Raw genomic sequence first — 25,673 nt, forward strand, 5'->3', positions numbered from 1 at the left:
TATTACTATAGAGGAGAACACCCTCCTCTCTTCCTGTGTCACTATTATTATAGAGGAGAACACCCTCCTCTCTTCCTGTGTTACTATTACTATAGAGGAGAACACCATCCTCCCAGTCACATCCCAGGCTTGAAACTTTGATGTCATCTTCAACTCCTCCCCTCCCCCCATCATCTCTTGACTGGACTATTGTGATACCCTTGTAACTAATCTCCTCGTCCCAAGTCTCTTCCTCACTCCAATTCATCGTCTGCTCAGCTACCAAAGCACAGGTCCATCCATGTCTCCCTTCCCTCCCTGACCCACTGGGTCTTCAGTGACCCTGATTATTTCCAAGACCAAATATAGAATACTTGATTTGGTTTTTAAAGCACTTTCTACCCTGGCCTCACCCTACCTTTCCAGGCTCCCCTCTACCTACCCTATGACCCATTGGCCCTGCTTGTTCCTTATACACAATTCTCCTCTTCAGCCCTTGACTTTTCCCTGGCTAAGCCTGGAATTCTGTTCCTCCTCACTGCCAGCTTCAGGCTTCCTGCAAGACTCAGCTCAAAGCCCACCTTCTGTAGGAAGTCCTTCTGGTCTTCTTAGATTTCACTCCCCTCCACAAACTCTATGAGTCAGCTCGCTGCCCTGCCTGCTGTTACTCCCACACTATGCTCATCTCCCATCTCCAGGCCTTTGTACGGCTGTTGTCCCTGCCCCCTGCTTTGTGGTTCTTCTCTGCATTTTGTCTTTCCCCATTAGAATGTAACCTCCTTTAGAGTAGGGGCCAATTTTGTTTTCTTCTTTTTATATCCCCTTACAGTGTCTGGCACACAGCAAGCCCTGGATAAATGCTCTATATCTCTCTGTCTGTCTATCTATGTGACTTGCCCAGGGTCACACAGCCAGCACAGGACTTGGACCCAGGTCTTCCTGATACCATGCCATGCTGCCTCTCATTCAGAGACTGAGATCCCAGAATCTCCAAACAGAGGTAACATAATTCCCGGTGGCCCCTGTGATATATCATAACATAGAACTTGGGACTTCATCCTGTTGGGCCTCAGATTATCCCACTGCAAAACAGATGAAGGATTGTCAAAGAACGTTTGTCAAGTTCTTTGGAATGTTTTCTTGAAAAGAAGGAAAAGGAATACAAGGCAGAATGGTATGTGGTGGTGGCCCAGAGAGAAGGTTGGCCAGATGGGCATTGTGCTATCTCCCTGTGGACATCGGTGCTGCCTCCAATGCCTACTAGCTGTGTGACCCTGCAGAAGTCACTTATCCTGTCAGCTTTAGCTTCCTTGTACATAAAATAAGGAGAGATAATAAACTATCTCTTTCTGCAGATGATATTTTTGGAAAATCCTAAAACTCCAACCAAAAATTAGTCAAAACAACGATTTTAGCAAAGTAGTAGGATGTAAAATAAACCTACATAAATCATAAGCATTTTTATATATCACCAATAAAACCCTTTAAGAAGAGATAGCAAGAGGTACTCCATTGAAAATAACTATAGATAGTATAAAACACCTGAGAGTCTACCTGTCAAAACAGACACAGGGAGTAAATGAACATAATTATAAAATGCTCTTTACCCAAATAAAGTCAGATTTAAATAATTGGAGAAATGTTAATGGTTCATAGGTAGACAAAGCCAAAGTAATAAAAATGACAATTTTATCTTATTTATTTATTCAATACCATCCCAATTAAATTACTTAAAAATTATTTTACTCAGAAAAAAAATAGCAAAAGTCATTTGGAAGAACAAATGGTTAAGAATTTCATAGAAACTAATTAAAAAATGTAAAGGAAGGAGGGTCAGCAGTTCCAGACCTCAAACTATATTATATGGCAGTAAGCCACAAAACTAGCTGGTATAGCCAAGAAATGAAGAGGTATTTCAGTTAAACAGAGGCAACATACAATACACAGCAGTGAAGGACTATAGTAACATTGTGTTTGACAAATGCAAAGATTTAAGTCTTTGGGATAAGAATTCACTATTTGGTAAAAAATTGTTGGGAAAGCTGGAAAGCATTCTGGCAGAAATTGGGCATAGACTAATATCTTAAAGCATGTACCAAGATAAGGTCAAAATGGATACATGACCTAGATATAAAGAGAGATATCACAAGAAAATTAGAAGAACATGGAATGTATTACCTATCAGACTCATGGACAGGAGTATAATATATGAAGAAACAGGAAATAGAGAGCATTATAAGATGTAAAATGGATTATATTAAATTAAAAAGTTCTTGTACAAATAAAACCAATGTAGCCAAGATCAGAAGGAAATCCAAAAATTCGGGGGAAAATGTTTATAAACAATCTCTCCAATAAAGGTCTAATTTCTCAAATATATAAAGAACTTTGTCAAATTTATAAGAATAGAAGTCATTCCCCAATTGATAAGTGGTTAAAGTATAGGAACAGACAATTTTTCGATGATGAAATCAAAATTATATAGTCATATGGAAAAAAATGTTTTAAATCATTATTGATGAGAGAAATGCAGATTAAAACAACTTTTAGATATCATCTTACACCTATCAGACTGGCTAAAATGATAGATGCCTTTCAACTGGGGAGTGGCTAAACAAATTGTGGTGTATGATTGTGACAGAATTCTACTGCACTATAAGAAATGATGAGCTAGTTGATTTTAGAAAAAACATGGAAAGACTTGGACATGTGTAGGAAGATACTATCCATCTCCAGAGAAAGAACTCATATATAGAAGTATGTATAGCATGATTTACATATATGGATATATGTGTGTTTACATGTATGTAAATGTGTATGTATTTGTGTTTAGATGTAGCCTTCTCTAGGCCAGGGTGGGGCAGGAGGGAGAAAAGAAATGAGGGGAGTTGGATTTGGTGGCTTTGAATGTCCTTAACAGTTGTGAATCTCTAATCCTAAGATTGTCTGATTTCATCTGATCCAACCCCCAGCAACATTTTGACTCACCTTCCTCCCATTCAAGCTATCAATGCCTCTCTTGTGCCAAGTAGTCTGGATCTAAGCTCAGTACTCAAAATGGGTCATCCCGGGGCTACAATTATGGCAGTAAACTAAACAGAGACCTATTAAGTACATCATAGACAAGCTCACTGTCTCCGTCCTTTGGGTGTGTAATGTGAGGACATTAGAAGATTCTGTGTACTTCTCATTGCTGCTGTAAGTTTATCCCTGCAGAATCACAATCTAAGGAGGGAAAATGTCCATTTTACATTCATGGAGAGAAGGCATTGTTGGAAAAATAGGTACTCACCAGGGTATATGAGCCAGATCAACCAAGCAGCCAGACAACATTTATTGAGTGCCTGTTGCATGCACAGTACTGTCATAGGAACTATGGAATTGGGGGATGAGGGAGCAGGGAAGGTAATACAGAACTTTAGGGCAGAGCCCCTGACCTTAAGAAGCTGGGATGAGCAACACATCTGAATTTTTCCAGGAGATACATGAGCTAAATTCCATGGGGACACATTACTAGGGCTGTAGACTGGGTTTAACCTTCAAAAGCCACCAGTATCGTTGGAAGCTTAGGTCATGTTCATCATCAGCAACCAGAATGACATCAGCTTACATTTTTGAAAGATCTAAGGCTCCCCAGTCTGAAAAAAAGAAGGTTCCACCGGTACAGGATGGCTGTCATTGAATATTTGAAGGACTGGCATTTAGAAGAGGGATTAGTTTTATTTTCCACGGCCCCAGAAGGGAAAATGTGCATCCTATGCTCCAAGCAAACCAGCCTGCTTAATAGAGGCCTTTTGTCTATGAGACACAGATTGATATAGTAAGTAGGGCATTGGACTGTAATCAGCAGGTCCTGAGTTCAAATCCTATGCCAGACACTAACTAGCTATATAAGCCTAATCCTTCTGTGTCTCAGTTTCTTCATCTCTAAAGTGAAGGACTTGGTCTTCAGAGCTTCCAAGGTCTCTTGTTACCCTAAAACAAAATGATCTGATATATACATGAATTGCCTTCATACATACCTACACTTTATATATATATATATAACATATATATAATATACACATACAACCACAATGAACATACACACACATATACATACGTGTGTGTGTGTGTGTGTGTGTGTGTGTGTGTGTAGGTAGACAGATAGATAGAAAGATAAATATGGGCAGCGAGGTGGCACAATGAATAAAGCACTGGACCTGGAGTCAGGAAGACCTGCGTTCAAATCCAGCCTCAGACACTTCCTAGCTGTGTGATGCTTGGACAAGTCACTTCACCCTGTTTGCCTCAGTTTCCTTATCTGTCAAATGAACTGGAGAAGGAAACAGCAAAACATTTCAATATCTTTGTCAAAAAAAACCCCAAATGGGCTCATAATGAGTCAGATATGATTGAAATAATTAAACACAACAAATTTCACACACACACACAGAGACACTTATGTGTATGTAGGCAATTCATTGTAGAATATGTTGAGCATCTATTGCATACAAAGCATCGTGTGAGGGCTGAGGGAAACATAAGGAGGAATGAAACATGGCTTTGTAGTCAGGGAACTTCTAATCTAGTAGAGAAGACATGAAGTGTACCAAGATAGAAGTTGTAAAGAGGAAGGTCTACACTTTATGGAAAGAAAAACTTCCTAAAAGATGGAACTATCCCCAAATGGAAGGTTCATCCTTGGGAAGGAAGGAAGGAAAGTGTTGGTTCTCCTTAGCTTAAAATCTTCAAGAAAGGACTGGATGGCACATGTAGACAGTACTTAAAAGGATATTTTTGGTCGGGTACAAGTTGGACTATATCCCTTCCAACTCTGAGAGTCTGTGACCCTTCCTTCGAGGTCTTTGAGGAGAGGCTGGCTGCCTATTTGTGGATATATTATTGTGGGAATTCTTTGGAGGTTTGAATTGTTCTAGATGGCCACCCAGGTCCCTGCTGCCATCTCTTGAATTGTGAAATGTACAAGCTATGCGTTTGTGAATTAATAAGTCCTCAACTTCAGTCCTCTCTCCCGGTGTCTTTACAGCATGAATGAGACTCGGGGATTTTCCAGATTGTGCCAGGAGGCAACATACTAGAGCACAGGAGTGGGGAACTGGTGAATCCAAACTTCACCTTAATAAAGGATTTGCTCTGTAAAACTTGGACTCAGTCAAAAGGCTGCACCCAAGGACCTAAAAGGCCACAGGTTCCCCACCCCTGCTCTAGGAGATCCCACCAAGCCAGAAAGGCTTTGAGCATGAGCCTGGCCCAGAGGGGGTGCTATCAGCCGACGGGCAACAACCATACTAGTTCAGTTCCTCATTACTCCTCACCTGGACTAGTACAATGGTCTCCTAATTGGCCTCCCTGCCCACTTCAAACAGCTGCCAAGGTGATTCTCTCTAGAGTGCAAGAATGACCATGCCACATCCCTACTCAAGAAATCCCAGTGGGTCAGTATTACCCTTGAAATCAAATACAAACTTCTCCATCTGGCATCTTCAGCCTTTCACACAGTCTACAATCTAGTCAAACCAACCTTCTTGCTGTCCCTCACATATGTCATTTCATCTCCCATCTCTGTGACCTTGCACGTCCCTCACGCCTGGAATGCCCCCCCCCTCCTCACCCTCATCTCTTGGAACCTCTAGTTTCCTTCAAAGCTCAATTCAAGGGCCACCACCCATAGAATCCCTAGAGCTACCATTTCATCCCCCCACCCAAATGACCTTGTGCATATTTACTTTATACTTTGTAGCTTCTTATATGTCTACCTGTTGTTTCCCCTGATAGAACGTAAGCCCCCTGAGGGAGGAAGTGTTTCATTTTTGTCTTTGTATCCCAAGGGCCTCTCACCGTGCATGGCACATAGTAGGTGCTTTAAAATGTTCGTTGATCACTAGAATGTGGGCTCTCTGAAGTTGTAATTGCCTCATTTTTGCCTTTGTATCACCAAAGCCTAGCACATAGTGGGTGCTTATTAAATGTTTAATTGTTTGACCAGCTTAGCTAAGCTAGGGAGGCTCATCACCAGGTGGACCACAGAGGGATGCCTTTTTTGTTCCTAACAACTCTTGAAAAATAGTTAACAAGTTGTTAAGGGATAGCATGCACTAAAAACAAAAACAAAAACAAAAAATCCAGATGGCTCCTTGAAATACTGCCATGTAGCTGAGATATATAATAACCTCCTCTGGCCATGATGTAATGCTGGATTGGATGCTAGCCCAACTTGAACGGTACACAATGGGGGTGGTCTCATCCTATCCCAGCGTTTGGGATGAAACAAGCCTGGTGAATCTAACAGCTAATCTCTTTTCCATAATGCAGGCTTGGCCAGCACCCCAGAGTGTTTGGTGTGCTCTAGGAATATAAGAGAAAATGGAAGGATGGGGTTAGTCATGGAGAGAAAATGTCAAAACCACATTCCATTGGCAGATACCTTCTGGAGACCAAATAGGGCAATTTCAAAGACTTCCTTGAACATCTCCATCATCAGCTCCCCAAAACAGCTGGAGGTCAATTACCATAATTATCCACCTAGAATAGGAGAGGGGATAGGGGCTGGATCTGTGATTTCATTGGGATAGAGAACTCCCCAGTGAGGAAAACCTTCCACCAGTGCAGGTTGGCACCTCTTCTATGATTTACTATCTTACAGACTTGTCCAGAACAGTGAAAAGTTAAAAGATTTGTCCATATTTGTCACCATATAGCCAGGATGTGTTAGGAAGGACCTGAATGAGGTCCTCCAGGCTCCCAGGTCAGTTCTCTCTGCATGTCTCCATGGTGCCTAGAGTTTGCCTCAAATAACAGAGAGATCCTATGGGTTGGATCTCGAGGGTATTGGTCCTGAAGGCATTCCATCATCAGGGGTCATTTTCTGGCAAGTTCCTTGAAGACAGGGAGGGGGATTTTCATGGGCCTTACAGTGCTTAACTATCAGATATTAATTAAATATGTGTTAGTTAACTAATTGATTGAGATATTTGTTGCAAAGCCATAGTTCAGGAACTGGGGATATTTAGCCCAGAGAAGAAAAGCCTACAGGGGTGGAGAGGTGGCCACATGCTAGCTCTCTCTAAGTATCTGAAGAGCTGTCCTGGGGCAGAGGGATTAGAAGCCACCAGATTTAGGACTCATCTATTTCAACCCTCCCATTTTACAGAGGAAGAAACTAAGGCTGAAGAAGGGTAAATGATTGTCCAAAGGTCACACTGTTGGTGGGCAGTGGCGCTAAGTAGACTTGTGCTGTTGGCCACAGGAGGGAAGAACAAATGGAGGCTTGAAGTCAGGAAATCTTCCAAAAGTCAGAGTTGTCCCCAAGTGGAAAGGCTGCCTTTGGAGGTAGCAGGCTCCCCGTCACTGGAAGCCTTCAAGCAAAGACCATTTATTGTATTGAGGGATTGGGGTTCAGATCTGGGTTGGACAAGATGGCCACTGACATCTCTTCCACCTAAGATTTGGGGAGCCTGTCTCTTCCTAATCATAGAAGACCCTTCAGGCCAAGGCAGCTATGTGATCCAGTGGAAAGCGCTGGACTTAGGAGTTAAGAAGACCTGAACTTGAATCCTGCCTTAGACATTTAACTAGCTATGTGACCCTAGGTGGCTAACTGAATCTCTCTCAAGCTCAGTCAAGTCTACAAGCATTTATTGAGTGCCAACTGTATGCCAGTCACTGGTGTTACCAAAGACAGGTCTTGTTCTCACGGAGTTCACAATCTAATACGAGAGAGAACATGCAAAAAACTACGTACAAACAAGATGAAAGCAGGATAAATTGGAGATAATAAATGAAAGGAAGGCACTAAGACAGAGAAGGGCTAAGAAGTGGTTCTTACAGAAGGTGAGACTTTAGAGGAGATTGGAAGGATTCCAGGAAAGCCAGGAAGTGGAGATGAGGAGGGAGAGAGGTTCAGGTATTGGGGATAGCCAAGGGAAATTCTAGGGTTGGGATGGAAGCGTCCTGTGGGAGAAACAGCCATGAGGCCAGTGTGACTGGATCATAGAGTCTGAAGAATCAAGTAAGGTGTAAGAAGACTAGAAGGGAGGAAGGAGCCGGGTTGTAAAGGACTTTAAAATCCAAATAGGATTTTATATCCTGGAAATAATAGGGAGTCACAGGACGTTACTGAATGAGGTGGGGGAGTTATATATAGTCTGAGCTGCACTTTAGGAAGATCACTTTGACAGCTGAGTGAAGAATGGACTGGATGTTGTTTCCTCGCCTATAAAATGAGGATAAGACCGGCACCTACCTCCCAGGGTTATCGTGAAGATGAAATCACATAGGTAAGGCATGCTACAAACCTTCAAGTGTTACATAAATGCTCACATTTGTCATCATTGTCACCATCGTGATCATCATCATCAACATCATCATCTTCATCTTCATCATCCTCATCCTCATCATCATGGAACTTGGTGCAAATCGAATACAACCAGGGACGCAGACTGTATACGGAAGTGAGCATTACTTACATCAATCTGATTGATGATCGAGTTGTCAAACTTGAAGCCGGGGATCCTTTTATCACTGCACACTACGCCCACATCTTCTGTGTGTTTGCAGTCAGCGACACCCCACCCATTGGAGGAGCAGGCAGCCAGGGTCACTTCTTTACCGGTGCAATGGACATTGTCCATCCAAATGGGGCCTGCAGGGGAGAAGAAGGAAGCCAAAAATAATGTAAAGGAAGGTTTGGGTCCTGGGGAAAAGAGATGGTTGGTCTAGTTCCACCAGAGGTCCCTTCCATTTCTCTATGACTCTATGATCTTATCATCTTATGATCCTATTATCGTAATCATCTTATACTGACCTAGAACGAAGACCTGAACTCAGTTGCCCTACATAGAGCCCCATCCCCTCATCCCATCCTCCCATCAAACTCTTCTTATTCTATGACCTAGATATTTCCCTTCTTGTAATCCACAGGTAAAATCATCCAAGGAAAGAACTGGGCCATCCCCCCACCAAGAGGCATTGCTAGCCCTGGATCTATATCTATAACTCATTCTCAGAGCTCCAGATGACAGACTGAGGTGACTTCCTGGTATGGTGGGAAAAACACTGAATTTAGAATTAAATCAAGGTAGGGGAGATGGGTTCAAATGCCACCTCTGCTGTTTACTGTTTGTGTGATACCAAGCCCTCTCTGAGCCTCAGTTTCCCCATCTGTAAAATGACTCTAATGACACTTAAAGTCACTTCCAGCTCTAGCTCTTATGATCATCATGATAACACTTTAGTGTTTGTAAAGCATTTTACAGATATCATCTCACTTGATCCTCACAACAACCTCAAGAGGTAGGAACTATTCCATATAAGGATAGGTATTATCCCAATTTTAGGTATGAGGAAATGAGATTCAGAGTGGTCAAGACTTGCCTGAGATCACAAGCTGGTGAGCATCAGGGGCAGGGTCTGAACCCAGGTCTCTCCTGGCCCCAAGTCTAGCACTTTTCCCAGAGCTGTTATAAAAAAAAAACCTTAGGAAATTACAGGTTGGGCCACGCCTCAGTCCCCCACAACTGCCACTGGGGGAGAAGGAAGAAACAAACACTCATAACTGGTGATTAACCCTCCCCCAGATGCTCATACCTTCACATTTTACTAAAGTAAAATTGCACTGACTTTTGGAACGCTTTGTATAGCAATCAACAAGCATGTATTAAGTGCCTTCTGTGTGCCAGGTGCTGTGACAGCTGGCGATGATACAAAGACAAAAAGGAAACAGCCCCTGCCCTCAACATTACATTCTATTGGGGAGGGGTGAGGAACCAAAGTATATACATATATGTGTGTATGTACACTGTATACATGATGTATATAAGAAATGTGAAATGCACTATACCAATCAAACTACCAAAAATTACTTTATAGAGCTAGAAAAAAATAATAATAAAATTCATCTAGAAAAATAAAAGATCAAGAATACCAAGGGAATCAATGAAAAAAAATGTGAAGGAAGGTGGCTTAGCAGTATCAGATTTCAAACTGCATTACAAAGTGGTGATTATTAAAACAATCTGGTACTGGCTAAGAGTGGTGGATCAGTGGAATAGATTAGGTACACAAGACACAGTAGTAAATGACCATAGTAATCTAGTGTTTGATAAACCCAAACATCAAAACTTTTAAAACAACAACTCACCATGTGACAAAAAATTTCTGAGAAAACTGAAAAACAGTTTGGCAGAAACTAGGTATAGACCATCATTTAACATTGTATACCAAGGTAAGGTCAAAATAGGTATATGATTAAGAAACAAAAGGTAATATCACAAGCAAATTAGGGGAACATGGAAAATTTTACCTGTCGGATCTACAGATAAGGGAACAATTTATGACCAAACAAGAAATAGAGAATCATAGAAAGTAAAATGGATAATTTTGATTACATTAAATTAAAAAGGTTTTGCACAAGCAAAACTAATGCAGCCAAGATTAGAAGGAAAGCATGAAAATGGAAGGAAAATCTTAACAGCAAGTTTCTCTGATAGAGGTCTCATTTCTCAAATATATAGGAAACTGAGTCAAATTTATAAAAAAAAAATGGGTCATTCTCCAATTGATAAATGGTCAAAGGATAAGAACAGGTGGTTTTCAGAAGAAGAAATCAAAGTTGTCAGTAGCCATATGAAAAAATGTTCTACTCACTAGCTGTGTGGCTCTGGACAAGTCACCTAACCCCAATTGCCTCTCTCTCTCTCTCTCTGTCTCTGTCTCTCTCTCTCTCTCTCTCTCTCTCTCTCTCTCTCTCTCTCTCTCACACACACACACACACACACACACAAATAAGCAAATAAACAAAAAAATGTTCTAAATCACTATTGATTAGAAAAATGCAAATTAGAACAACTCTGAGGTACCATGTCTCATTTTTCAGATTGACTAACATGACAAACAAGGAAAATGATAAATGCTGGAGAAGATGTAAAAAAAATTGGGATACTAATGCACTCTTTGTAGAGTGTGAACTAGGCCCATCATTCTGGAGAAGAATTTGGAACTATCCCCAAAGAGCTATAAAACCGTGCCTACCCTTTGACCCAGCAACACCATTAATAGGTCTGCATCCCAAAGAGATCAGAGAAAAGAGAAAAGGACCTATTTACATAAAAATATTCATAGAAGATCTTTTTGTGGTGGCAAAGAAATTGAGGGGATCCCCACCATTTAGAGAATGGTTGAAAAAGTTCTGGTATATGATTTTAATGGAATGCTATTGTGCTGTAAGAAATGATAAGAGGGATAGTTTCAGAAAAAACCTGGGAAGATTTGTATGAACTGATGCAAAGGGAAGTGAGTAGAACCAGGAGAACATTTGTACACAATAGCAGGAATATTGTATGATGATCAGCTGTGGATGACAGCAATACAAAGATTCTCTATCTATTCTCAGCAATACAAAGATTCCCTCACAAGTTGTGGTTGTTGTTTGCCCTTCATTCTTGAAGAGGACCATGGAAGATGACACCATGACTTGCAAATGAATTAGTTTTAAGTGAGGGAAAGCTGTGCAAAGTCAACAGTCACACTTTTGAAGGACTTTTTATGAAAAGTGCTATCCACCTCCAGAGAGAGAACTGATGGAGTCTGCATGCAGATTGAAGCATAATTTTTTTTCACTTTCTTTTTCTTGCTTTTTTGGCAACATGGCTAATATGGAAATATGTTTTGCATGATTTTCCATGTATAATTGATATCACATTTCTTGTCTTCTCAATGGGTAGGGGAGAATTGGGAGGAAGAAAATTCTGAATTCAAAAAAAATGTAGTGGATGTTAAAAAATAATAAATGAAAAATGAATACATGATTCTGGGCTTAGAATGGAAGTTCCTTGAAGACAGGATTGTTTTCATTTTCATCTCTGTAACCTCAGCACCTGGGACAGCACCTGGAAAATGTAGGTCCTTAAATCAATGCTCCCTGAATGAAGGATTAATAGGCATCTATAACAACTCTGCTTTAGGCTCAGTGTCCTGCTTACTTAATTCCATGTCAAAACTGATTCTCAAACTCAGATCTTTGGACTCCAGGCCAGAGCTTGTCTCCAGCTGTCTCTGAATCCTGCAGAGATGCTGAGACTCTTGTTTCTACAGACATTTGTTCCCCATTTGGCCTTTAATGGGAGATGGTAACAGCCAGCTGACATCTCTTCCCTTTCAGAGATCACTGAAATGCTCATTTTAACCATATTCCCTCCCATGCAAATGTTGAAGAAGAAACATCCAGAACTTGACCTCCTCCTTATCCCATTTCCCTACACATGTGTTCGTGGTGCACAGAAGTCTGGGCCCCGAAGTACAGACCTCTTCCATCTGTGGTCACCTCTGGGTATCCTTTCTTCCTAAAGCTCAGCAGAGGTAAATAGTCAGGTATTTTCCAGCCTATAAACAAGTGCACACTTATAGATGCTAAGAATCACAGATCTAGAGGTGGAAGTAACCTCTGAGTTCATCTTGTCCAACTGTCTCCCCATTTTACAGATGAGAAAACTGAGCATATGGAAGTTAAGTGACTGGCCCAAGGCTATGCAGGTAGTAAATGCCAGAGCCCAGATTTCAACCCAGATCCTCTGACTCTGAGCCCAGTTCTCTTCAAGTACTGTGCAATCTGCCTCTCACATAGCACGGCCTGTCGACTTTACCTCTGCAGCATCTGTCCAATATGCCCCCTCCTCTCCTCTGACACTGACACTGCCCTGGTTCAGCTCCTCATCACCTCACTCCTGGATGATGCTCAGGGTCACACAGCTAGTAAGTGTCTGAGGTCGTATTTGAACTCAGGATTTCCTGACTATTCGAATGGGCACTGGTGCTGGACTTGGCAAACCCTGGGTTCCAATACTATCTCTCAGGATTATTGTTTGTATGACCCAGAGCAAGTTACTTGACCACCCTGGGCTACAGTTTCCTCCTCTATAAAATGAGGGGTTGCATTAGATGGCCTTTAATATCCCTTCTAACTCTATATCTGTGACCCAAGCAAGCTATGTAAGGGGCTGCAATTCTTTTGACATCTCAAAGGGAGTTTTTATGCTTGCAAGAATTGGGAACCACTGATATAAAGGCATTTTACTCCAACCCCTTCTACTAAAAAATGTAAAAGCTCAGCTCTATTGCCTTTCTCCAATCAACTCCAGGAGACAACAAGGGAGACAGAAATCCCACTGTGCTCTGTGCTGGCAGCTCATATCTGGAGTACTGCATTAAGTGCTTGGAACCACATTTTAGGAAGAATATTGATAAATCGGAGGGCAAGCAAGGGTGATGAGAAGCCTGGAGACCCCATGGAACCAGAATCCATGAAAGGAAATGGGGACGCTAAGCTTGGAAAAGAGAACTGCTGGGAGCAAGACGGTTAGCTGCCTCCAACTATTCACAGGGCTGACTAATAGGGGGAGAGGGGTCAGACTTGTTTCTTGACCCTGGAGGGAAGAATGTTGGCTTGTTGTGAAATGAGCAGAAGCCTCGCCTCACGGAGGCAGACTTTGGCTCCATAGAAGAAAGACCTTTCTCAGAATAAGAGCTGTCCAGCAATAGAACAGGCTGATCTAGCAGGACAGAGTTGACACGGCTGGAGGTCTTCAAGTAGGGGCTGCATAACCACTTGTCCAGCGTGTTTTAGCAGGTCGGGTCTGGGCTAGGTGACGTCACCCTCAGGTTTCCTCCCTTGCAAAAATGATAAGGATGGAAGTGAAGAGCTCTCTTTCTAATCTGTGAATATCTTTGTGGGATCGCGCTTGCTCCAATCCCAGAGGGTTTGGAAAGTACAGGGCAAAACATCCATTGTTTAAAATTAAGGGCTGTGATAGAATCAGTAGGATGTAAGCCCCTCAAAGGCAGGGATTATTCAATTTCTTGGTTTTGTATTCCCAGCACCTGGCCCCAGCTCCTGGAATGGAGTAGGTACTTAATAATTGCTGGTTGGTTGACTGCAGAGGAGCAACACAGGCTGGAAGTCAGACCATTCCTCTGCCCCCAGGCCATTAGCTCTCCAAGCCCGGATCCTTCTGAAACATGTCCGTCCATGATGGATGGCTTGGTCAGTTCTCAACACAAGCGAGGTTGGTCCTTAAACATAAGGAACAAAGACCTTATTGAAAACCTGGGGTTGAAACTTCCCAGCTGGTTTCCCCATTCTGTCTGGTTCATGAGGGAGGCTCTTTGAAACACTCTTCTCTAACCCACAGCTGTTTCCACAGCAAACTGCTGTTTGGTAGCAACACAATTTCCATTTGGGACCCTCAGTGGGCAAAGAAGAAGAAGGATTTAGGAGCACTGACTTAGAACTGGAAGGGGCCTCAGAGGGAAGTTAGGCCCACCTTCTGCTGTTTAAGAAGAAGAAACTAAGGCCAAGAGATAGGAAATGATTTGCCTGAGATTAAACAGGTAAGTGTTAGAGTTGGGATTGGAACTCAAATCCCTTGTCTCTTTTTTATACCATGGCAGCCTCTGAGAGGCAGTAAGCAAATCTGTCAGTTAGTATTTAAGTACTTGCTGTGCACAGGCTGTCATCATGGATAGACAGCTGGTTTCATAGCCAAGAAGTCTTAGGTCCAAGTTGTGCTCCTGATACAAAATGATTATGTGACTTAGGGCAACCATGAAAATACTCAGTTATTCTCTAAGACTAAACCGCAGAGGTGTTAGCTTGCTTTGGTAGAGTGATTTTCCTCATCTGGGAGTTCCCTGCACTACTGAAATCACAGGTCCAGTCTCTATCCATAACTTCTAACCAAGCCTAGTAACCCCTTTCTGCTTGGTGCCACCTCTTAACAGAAAGGCAAAGGATCATTGCCTTCCTACAATCCCCTACAAACTCCCCATGGAGAAAACATAGAATGAGCCACTTGGGGTGACAGAGAAGGTAGGAAGAAGGGAGAAAGGAGTTTCTTTTCCATACACAAAGCTAATTGGATGGGTGGGTAGGGATCTCAGTCTGAAATATATATGGCTTTAGAGGGATCTGGGTTCAAATCCCTATTCAGACACCAACGAGCTGGGTGACCCTGGGCAAGTCACTTATCCTCGCAGGGTTATTTCCCAGCTCTGATATTTTATGTTCTAAGGTCCCTCGCAGCTCTGATAATCAACACTATATATCCAATAAATGCCTTTCATTCATCCATCCATCTATTCATCCATCTATTCATGAATTCATTTTATGTATTAAGGGTCTAAATCCTACAATCCTTAACAAGATGAACAGTACCCGGGTTCTTAGTTCCTAGGTCCAACCTCACACCAACAAACCAGGCCACCGGGGCACTGGGTTTTACCTTCTCCTTTGCCATAGGAGGAGCTGGGTGCCCAAGATACGGCTTCCACATAACCCAGCTCACGACAGACCACATGTGCAGCGTGGATGGAGAAGTCATCATCACACACTGTGCCCCACACCCCATCGTAGTACAATTCCACTCGGCCCTCATTGTGTTTCCTCTTCTGTCCAGCCAGACGCAGTTGGATCTTGGGGACATTTGCTGGACGCTCAGGCTGTTGGTACTCAGGCTGGGGCTGTTGAAAGTACTCAGGGTAGTAGGGCCAGTTCTCATACTGAGCAAGGCTCAGGGAGGGGAGGATGAGCAGCACAGCCAGATAGCGGTGACAACAAGTACCCAGGGACCTCTCCATTCTTGGCTTCCTGCTGGGCACTCTGATGGAAGGACTTCCTCAAGCAGGTGCTAGGGGGTGTTCAGTGCAAGTGGAATAGAGCCGAAGTTTTCTGTAAGAAAGGAGACATGCATAAGCATCCAGGACAAGAGACTCTTAATCAGAGTAAGGCACCAAACTTAAACAAATTTAACCCAAGAACTTCTCCAGTAGAGTCAGGAGGGGAGAAGGAGGTAAATGGTGCTTGTGTTTCAGGTGATGATATGTTGGGAGGGTGGGTTCTTTTCTGAGCTGCCCCACCAGATTTCCCCCAGAGATGGGGATGGAGCTGAGGAGGTACAGTTGGTGCTATAAGCAGGAGCACTCATGGAATCATAGCATTTCTGAGCTGGAAGAGACCTCAGAGCCCATTTGGTCCTACCCATACCTGGAAAAGGGTCTTCTCTGCAACATACCCAACCTGTGATCCTGTAGCTTCTCTGCCTGAGGACCTCCAGTGAGCTGGAAGCCTGCCCCATCCACCTCTCCAAGCAGCCCATTGCACCCTCGGCAAGCTCTCACTGTTGGCAAGTTTTCCCTGAGCCCCACTGGGCCTGGTGCTGCCCTCGGTTCTGCCAAACAGAGCCAGTAAAGCTCTCCTCTACATAATGGCCCTTCAAGCACTGGAAGGCTGCACTTGTGTGGAGGCTTCGTGGCGCCATTATGGCTTTGGTATCAGAAGACCTTCGTTCACATCCCACCTCTGACTCTTACTAGGTATGTGACCTTGGACAAATCACTTACCCTACCCATTTTCTCATCTGTAAAACAAGATGGCTTCTGACTTTCCCTTCCAACTCTAACTTGTGGTCCCATGGTCCAATATCTTGTGCTAAGTCTTCTCCTCTCCTGGATAAATGTCCCCATTTCTTCCAACCAATCCTCTTATGGCATGAACTTGAAGCCTTTTGTCACCCTTGTCACCCTCTTCTGGTCACTATCCAACTTATCCAAGTCCTTCATAACATGGGGTGCCCAGAATGGAACACAATCCTCCAAATAGGGCCTGGCCCAGGTAGACTCCAGAGGAGGTAGCAAACACCTGATTCATTATTCCTAGAAGCTCTGCCCCTCCTAATGCAGCCCAAGATTGGACTCACTTTCTTAGCTGCCAGATCACACTGCTGACTCATGAAGTTTGTGGTCCACTAAACCCCCCCAGGATCTTTTTCATATCTCTTTGTCCCATTTTGTACATGTTGAAATTGAATCCAGCTACAAGCCTTAACATTTTTTCAAACTCGAATAGGTTTGTGATCTCAATAACATGGGTACTCCCCCTACAGCGCAGACTGAACCTGAACCATGCTGTGCCTATAAACCATGCTCTTGTCCATGGGCTCTCATGGCCTCACTGCAGGAAGTGGGAGGAGTGGGGAAGGGAACAAGTATCTCCCATGTGCCAGGCATTGTACTAAATGCTTTATAAATAGCTCACATGATTCTCACAACAACCCTTCGAGGTAAGTGCTATTATGATCCCCATTTCAGATGAGGAAACTCAGGGAAAGAGAGGTTGAGTAACTTGCCCAGGGTCACACAGCTAGTAAGTGTCTAAGGTCACATTTGAACCCAGATCTTCCTGATTCCAAGACTCTATCCACTGTGACACCTAGCTGCCTGCACCCAGTGGGCTGGGTGGGGAGGGTTGGGCTTCCTGGATTTCTTGTGGCTTCTTGGGAAGACCAGTGGAACACACGGACCATCTGATAGTGACCCTTCACTCTCATCACCTTTTTTGCACAACTATTTCTTTGATGAAAGCCAGAGGGGCAAGTGGGACAAGGAAGGTTGAAATTCCAGCTTCCTGATTCACCAGGCAAGGCATGGACAGAGCCAGGGCAGGGCATCCCAGCTGCTGGAGAGAAGCAGATCAGGAATAAATGAGGGAGGAGGAAAAGGGCACTCGTTCTTTGCCATTTGTGTTCATAAAAATAAATGGGAAGAGACATGGTCATCTGTTCCCCCACAGAAAGAGACATTCAAAAACCCTGGGCCAAGACGACAGGCTGGTTCAGGGCAGGAGCAGGGACCTTGTCCGTGGTACGTGTCTGCTCCTTTGCCATGATGGCTCCCTGACCCTCTGCTTGCTCTCAGAACCAGACACATGGTCTGGGATGCATTTTCACTGTCTGCTCCACAAACTTTCCAAACTTAAAACTAACAATATGAGGACAGCAGCTTGACTCATTGCTACTTGGTGATCCACATTCTCCTTCATCCAGATAATGTCATTGAGCTCAACTAATATTTATGAAGCACTCACTACGTCCCAGGCACTGTGCCTGGAGACAGGGGATTTAAAGATGAGGCAGGCAGTGAAGTATGATGGAGAGCACACTGATTCTGGAGTCAGAAGACGGGTTCAGATTCTGCCTCTGACTCTTATCAGCTGTATGACCTTAGGTAAGCAAACAGACCTCCCCATGCCTCAGTTTTCTTAGAGGAAAAATGAGAGTTGTTAGACTATCCAGCTTTTAACTCTAGATGAAAGGCTCTTAACCTGGGGTCCATGAATAGACTTCAAGGGACCCATGAACTTGGATGGGGAAAGAAGTGCACATTTATTTCCAATAAAAAACTGATCTCCTCTGCAATTCTATTTTTTCCTCCTTTTAAAAATCACTATTCTGAGAAGTCCAAAGACTTCGCTAGCCTGCTAAGGGGTCCATTATGGAAAAAAAAGGTTAAAAATGCATGCTTTAAATCTATAAAAGACAAAAGAATGAAACAGGTTCTGTTCCCAAGAGGTTTACGTTCTAGTGGGAGATACAATGTGAATACCGATAATTAGATACAAAGTTATACAAAGTGATTCAAGAGGGAAATAACTGAAGGAATCAGGAACTGCTGGAGGTGCTATTTGTGCTTTGAAGAGACTACACCTCGTAAGAGGTGCAGGTGAATAAGGACGTATTCTAGATGTGAGGTATTCAAAGGCACCAAGGCTAGAGATGGAATTTTGTGCTTGACTAGAATAGAGAGTGTGTGAAGAGGATAATACGAAATTAAAAAAGGGAAGTACATTGCGATGACCTTAAATTCCAGGCTGAAGAATTTGTTTTCTATCCTAAAGACAATAGGGAGATTTTTGAGAAAGGGAAAAACATGTCAAGATTTGTATTTTGGGAATATCCACTTGATGGATATAACTCCATCAATTACTATAACACTTTACATCTACACAGTGCATTACTTATACCTAACATGCCATGGACAGCCCTGTGAGGTCAGCATGATTTCCAGTTTACAGCCCAGGAAAGCAAAGTGATTTGTCTGAGCTCTGTACCCAGATGGCATGGGTCAGAGCCAAAGCTGAGAATCCAGGTCTCCTAACTCCCAGACCGGTGGGTGGGCCTGGGTCTTATCTCATGTCTCTCAGTACCAGATACAATGCTTTGCATACAGCAGGCACTTAATAAAGGAGCACCAGATCAGGAGTCAGGACATCTAGGTGATACAGTGAATAGAGCTCAGGACCTAGAGTCAGGAAGACTCATCTTTCTGAGTTCAAATCCAGCCTCAGACACTTACTAGCTGTGTGACCCTGGGCAAGTCACTTCACCTCAGTTTCCCCATCTGTAAAATGAACTGGAGAAGGAAATGGCAAACCACTCCAAGTATCTTGGCCAAGAAAACTCCAAATGGGGTCACAAATAGTCAGGCATAACTGAAATGACCGGACAACCACAAATCTGTAGTCACAGGGTTTGAGTTTGAAACTAGGCTGTACCACTCCTTTCCCTGGGTCAGAATATTCTCATTTATAAAATGAAGGAGTGGTATGAGGTGGCTGCTGAGGCCACCCTCAGCTCCAGGTCTGATTTAATATAGCGTTTGGCTTACATTATCTCACCAGAGCCTTACAAAAATCCTGTGATGAAGGCACTGTAGGTATGGTTATTCCCATTTTACAGATGAAGAGACTAATGATTCTCATATCTACTGATCAAGCCTTGACCTCTCTGCTGTTGCCCATATCTCCAGGTACCTATTAAATATTTCAAACTGGACGTCCCATAGACCGTAAGGTCAACATGTTCAAAACTGAACTCAGCATCTTTCACCTGGGACTTCCCATGTTCCAAGCTGCCTTCTTACCATTGAGGGCACCGCCATCTTCCCAGGCCTTCTGGCTTACAGCCTAGGTGTCATCCTCTGCTCTCACCCTCCATCTTCAGTCTGTGCCAAGGCCTATGAATTTTACCTCTGTCACATGTCTTGCATATGGCCCCTTCTGTCCCTGGCACTGTCACCCCCCTGGCACAGGCCCTCATCACCTCAAGCCTGGGCAAGGGTAATAGCCTCTGGTTAGTCCTCTGCCACAAGTCTCTCCTCCTTCCAATCCATCCTCCACTCAATTGCCAAAGTTATCTTCCTAAAGCAGAGGTCTTACCATATCACCTCCCTCCTCAATAAACTCCAGTAGCTCCCTATGACCCCCAGGATCAAATAGAAAATGCCCCATTTAGCGTTCAAAGTCCTTCATAACTTAGTCCCCCACCCTAACACCATTAGAGTCTTCTTACACAAGCCCCCACCCTCCACACACACACACACACACACACACACACACACACACACACACACACACTGCAATCCAGTGGTAACTGGTCTCCTTGCTGGCCCTTGTACTCAATAAGTCTATCTCCCACCTGTACATATTTCCACTGGCTGTCCCACATGCCTGGAATGCTCTCTTTTCTCATCTCTGCCTCCTATCTTCCCTGGCTTCCTTCAAGTCCCAAATAAAATCCCATCTTCAACAGGAAGCTTTTCCTGATCCTTCTTAATTCTGGTGCCATCCCTCTGCTGATCATTCCCCTTTTATCTTCATACACAGTTGTTTGCATATTGTCCCCCCTATTAGATTGAGCTCTTTGAGAGAAGAGACTGTCTTTTGCCTTTATATCTCCATCACTTAACACAGGGTCTAGTGCATAGTAGGTGCTTAATAAATGTTTATTGGCTGAGACTGAGGCCCAGAAAGGCTGAATGACCTGCCTATTTTCACCAGTGTCAAAGGGAGAATTTGAATCTGAGCCTTCCTGATTCTGTGTCCAATACTTAAACCACTAAGCTAAGATTGCCCATCTTTGTTGTACTGGTGACTCATTGGAGCTCCCTCAGAGTCAGTGGGATGTATGTGTACAGTATCAGATTACAGCAATCAAAATAGTTCCTGGTTTTCCTCTGAGCATGAGACCTTTTCCAAACTCCCAGTTCCAAAGAATTTCAACTCACTTGATCTACTCCTATTAGCAGCTTCCCTCTTTCAGTCTGACAACCTATCACCTACTGGAATGGAGGATACGTCCCAGCAAATGCTGTTTGGAGCAGGGAATCCTGCAGCTGGAACACCAAACCAGCCCAGAATGTCTGTCCCACGCCCTTCCCCATGGCTCTCCCCAGTACCCTTCCAAGTCTGTCCAACTTCAGTTTTATACTGAAACTACCTTTCTGCCCTTTCTTCTGCCCGCTTCATAGAATCCCTGGCTTGCTGCAAATACAGCTTAGGTCCTGCCCTTTCTTCTTCCCTCAGTTATTACCTCTCTCTCTCTCTCCTGAAATTTCTTTGTATTTACTTTGCATATACTTCGTATTCATTTACCTTTGTCTCATGGATTTTATGACTTAAAATGGAAGAAAGAACACCAAACTGACCTCTTATCTCAAATATACAGAGAACTTTGTCAAATTGGTAAGAATATGAGTCATTTATTTGACAATTGGTAAATGGTCAAAGGATATGAACAAATAAAGCCGATTTTGGAGGAAGGAAAGAAAGCTACATATGGTTATATGAAAAAATGCTCTAAATCATTATTGACCAGAGAAATGCAAATTAAAATAACTTTGAGATGCCGTCTCCCTTGTCAGATTGGCTAAAATGATAGAAATGGAAAATGATAAATGTTGGAGGGGATGTAGAAAAATTAGGACACTAATACACTGTTGGTAGAACTGTGACTTAATCCAACCATTTTGGAAAGCCATCTAGAATTATGTCCCAAAGGTTACAAAACTATGTATGCCTTTCGACCCAGTAATGCCACTATTAGGCATAATCTCTGACAATAACATCAGGTGAGGCATAAAATTGAGAAGTGGAAACTGGCCAAGATTACTGGCCGCTACACCAGAGATGTAGCCAAGTCCTTGTTGAAAAGGGCCTCCCTGTGGATGGTGGGGTTTTCCAGAGGCTTCTGTCCTTGGATGACATTGTGATGATCTCATCAAACCCTAGAGCTTTTCAGGAGAGGCCATGATCACTCAAAAGAGTTTGGCTTAGGGGCAGCTAGGTGGGGCAGTAGATAGAGCTCCAGCCTTGGAGTCAGGAGGACCAGAGTTCAAATCTGACCTCAGACACTTGACACTTACGAGCTGTGTGACCCTAGGCAAATCATTTAACCCCAATTACATCACCAAAAAAAAAAGTTTGGCTTGTCCATCAACATATGAAAGACCAGGTGGATGAAGATTATTATCTGCTACCCATTTCCCAAATGAAAAATAGTCAAAGGATATGAACAGGCAGTTTTCAAAGAAGAAATCCAAGCCATGTGGGAAAAAATGTCCCACATCACTAATAATTAGAGAAATATGAATTAAAGCAACTCTTGCACCTTGTACTACTATACAATCAATGAGGAACTCAGAAAAAAAACAGGGGTAAACTATGTCATCATGGGCTTTAGAATAGGAAGAGAAATTGGGCTGGTCATGTGATTAGGGCAAGGGATGACAGGTAGTCAGCCAAAGCTCACCACTGGTGTGCTCCTGATGTCAGAAGAAAGCAAAGAAGGCTTCTACCATATTGGGTGGACCTCTTGGGGTGAGCTTGTGGGAAGACATGAACAGGACTCACATAGGATGGGCTGCAATCTATATCACTGGAGGGAATTTCCAATTGGTGAGATCACAGGTCCATTGATGAATTGGAGGATACTTAGTTATCTACTTGTCTGTATGCATTTTGTTCACAGGCTCTCCAATAACAACAACAATAAAAACAACAGTAATAATAATACCTAATGTTTACATAGCACCTATCATGTGCCAGTCACTGTGTTAAGCAGTTAAGCATTTACAAATGTTATTTCATCTGCCCAACAACCCTGGGAGGAAGGTGCTTGAAAAAACGAAGGTAGACAAAAGTGAAGTGACTTGCTCAGGGTCACACAGCTAGTAAGTGTCTGAGGCTGAACTCAAACTCAGGTCTTCCTGGCCCCCAGAGCCACTGCGCCACCTAGCTGCCTGTAGAATGTAAGCTTCTTTAGGACAGTGACAGCCTCCTATTTGCATTATAGCCTCAGCACTGACTTAGTGCCTAGCACAGAGTGAAAACTAAATTCTTCAATTCTCTCCTGCTGCAGGCCACATGGAGCCTGTGGGGACCGGGTGATGGGTGTGGGATGCACAGTGTTTATAGCAACCAACACAACCTCATCTATTACAAAAGTTGTTGAACAGAAACATTCTGGAAACCCACATCCTCCCCCACCCCCAACCCTCAATGAGATCACATTTATAACAAAGATGGACATCCCAGCTGCAAAGGAAAATCCTGAGGACAAGGCGAACCCAACGTGAAGGTGTGGGAATGGAAGGGGTCAAATTGGCACATTCCTCCCGGCGTTCTCTACTCCACGCAGAATGGGCTATCATCTGGCCACCTCCTAAAGCCAGCTTAAATGTCACCTCCTCCAAAAGCCTCCCCTGGTCTGACCGGTCAGTAATTTGGACCTCACCCAGACTTTGTTTTGTAATCGTCTACTTCTTTAGAAGGGACCTTAGAGGTCATCTAGTGAAACCCATTCATTTGACAAAAGGAGAAACTGAGGCCCAGAGAAAGAACATGACTTGCCCAAGGTCACAGGAGTATTGAGTAGGGGAACTGGGATTGAAATGCAGTTTGTCTCACTTGAAATTCAGGGCTCTTACTTAGAATGAAATTCTATGTATCAGTAGAGCTGAAGGAATCCTGTATTTGAAGCCAGAGGACCTGGGTTCAAATCTTGATTCAGCTACTTCTGCTACTTATTACCTGTATGACTTTGGGCAAGTCATCTTTTTTTTCCCCAATAATCAATAACCAATTATTAAGCACCTACTATGTGCCAGATATTGTGCTAAGTGTTTTATCTCTCTAGGTTTCAATTTCCTCACCTATAAAATAAGGGTGTTAGATTAGGTGAAGTCTGATATCCCTTCCAGTTCTAAATCCTTATAATCCTACCTTTGTGTCCTAATCCAGTCAGGCTGTAAATCCCTTGAGGGCAGGGATAGTCTTATCTAAACTTTATTTGTTCCCTCTCATTTAGGATCGCAGTCCATATATATACATTAGGTACTTCATAAATGTATATTTTATTAGGTTCTATTGCTCTACTAGAATAAGTTGTACCTTTCATTGTATCTTGGCATCCTCCCTGCTCAAAACACTTCAGCACAAATGGCAGGGCCCCCTTAGGGAGGCAGCATCCGCCGAACAAGTTAAATCAGCACCTGGATCAGCACCTCCCCTCAGATACCAATAGAGAGGGTCTAGGACCTTGAACCCAAGAGGCTTGAGATCATCAGTACCCTTCAGACAGACAGACAGACTACCCTGCTTCCAGCCCAATCATGGAGTGCATCAGTCACTGTGGAGAAGGGCGCCTTCCTTGCCACCACCAGCACCAACTGCCATCCTGGGGGCAGGTAAGCCAGAGCCCCAGGATCGGCAGCACTCCCAGGACCGACAACCCTGCTGTAGCCCAGCCCTCTAAGCAATCCCCCAGGAGGTAACTCCCATAGAGAGGCAGCCTGGCAATTCTCCTGAAGATGCTGTAGCCACAGCAACTGAAGACCCGGAAAAGACGGTCATTGGTCTGTCAAGAGGTACAACATTGGAAACGGTTTTATCAGTGGGAATGACATTAAAGCAGGGGCTTTGCTACTACACCCTCAGAACCAGGATTCCTTTCCATCTGATGTGCAACTGAAACCTTCCCCATGGGTTGTCTCCTCCATTAGACTGTGAGCTCCTCGAGAGCACGGTCTGTCTTGCTTTTCTGTTTGTATCCTCAGCGATTAGCACACAGCTTGGCACCTAGTAAGTGCTTAATAAAGGTTTCGTTCATTCATTTGCTCCCTATTGCCAAACTTCTCTGTCTAGCACTTCAAACCCTCCATGATCTGGCTCCCTCCTATCCTTCCAGGCTGATTACCTAACATGCCCCCTCCTTACACACTGTAGGTTCCAGCCAAATTGACTTCCTAGCTGTTCCTCACACAATATTCCACCTCCCATCACCATACCTTTACCCTGGCAGTATCCTGTGCTTGCAATACACTCTTTTTCCCCCTCTGCCTCTTAGATTCCCTAGGCTCTTTGCCATAGCTGCTAGTGTCCCTCAAAATCATTTTGTGAATATCTTGTATTTACTTGTCTGTGTCCATAACAATGCTGTTATAGTGACACTAGAGAGAGGCAGTGGCTTAGTGGCTAGAGAGGGCCAGTCCTGATTGCATGTAAGCTCTTTGAGAAAAAGGATTGTTTCCTTCTTATCTCGGTATCAACAGCACCTAGCATACAGTAGGTGCTCACTAAATACTTGTTGAATAAATGATCGCTATCTGATAGATTAGATAGATGGACAGATAACAGGTTTTTGCTGTTCAGATAATAGGTTTTTGCTGTTCAATAGTTTTTCAGTAGTGTCTGACTCTCTGTGACCTCATTTGGAGTTTTCTTGGCAAAAACACTGGAGTAGTTCACCATTTCCTCCTCCAGCTCATTTTACAGATGAGGAAACAGAGGTAAACAGAGATAAGTGACTTACCCAGGATCACACACTTAATAAGTATCTGAGGCCAGATTTGAACTCATAAAGATGAGTTTCCTAACTGTAGGTCCAGTGCTCTATCCACTGCACCACCTAGCTGCTGACAGATAGATAGACAGATAGATAGACAGACAGACAGACAGATAGATAGACAGACAGACAGACAGATATAGATAGATAGATAGATAGATAGATAGATAGATAGATAGATAGATA

The 25,673-nt window shown here is 43.4% G+C and overlaps 1 protein-coding gene across 1 annotated transcript in view; it reads right to left on the bottom strand.

Annotated features, from left to right (window-relative positions):
* LOXL2 (lysyl oxidase like 2) overlaps positions 1–25,673 on the bottom strand; it is a 142,188-nt gene that overhangs the window by 105,183 nt on the left and 11,332 nt on the right. Inside the window, exons 2-3 of the mRNA XM_027840025.1 lie at positions 15,255–15,700; positions 8,448–8,623 (exon numbers count right to left, since the gene is read on the bottom strand). Of these exons, the coding sequence (XP_027695826.1) occupies positions 8,448–8,623; positions 15,255–15,609 (531 nt within the window). The 5' untranslated portion in view covers positions 15,610–15,700. The remainder of the gene's footprint in view (positions 1–8,447; positions 8,624–15,254; positions 15,701–25,673) is intronic.

The sequence above is a fragment of the Vombatus ursinus genome, unplaced genomic scaffold, assembly GCF_900497805.2.
Source record: "Vombatus ursinus unplaced genomic scaffold, bare-nosed wombat genome assembly UNPS02014837.1, whole genome shotgun sequence".
In the NCBI taxonomy this organism is placed as follows: Eukaryota; Metazoa; Chordata; class Mammalia; order Diprotodontia; family Vombatidae; genus Vombatus; species Vombatus ursinus.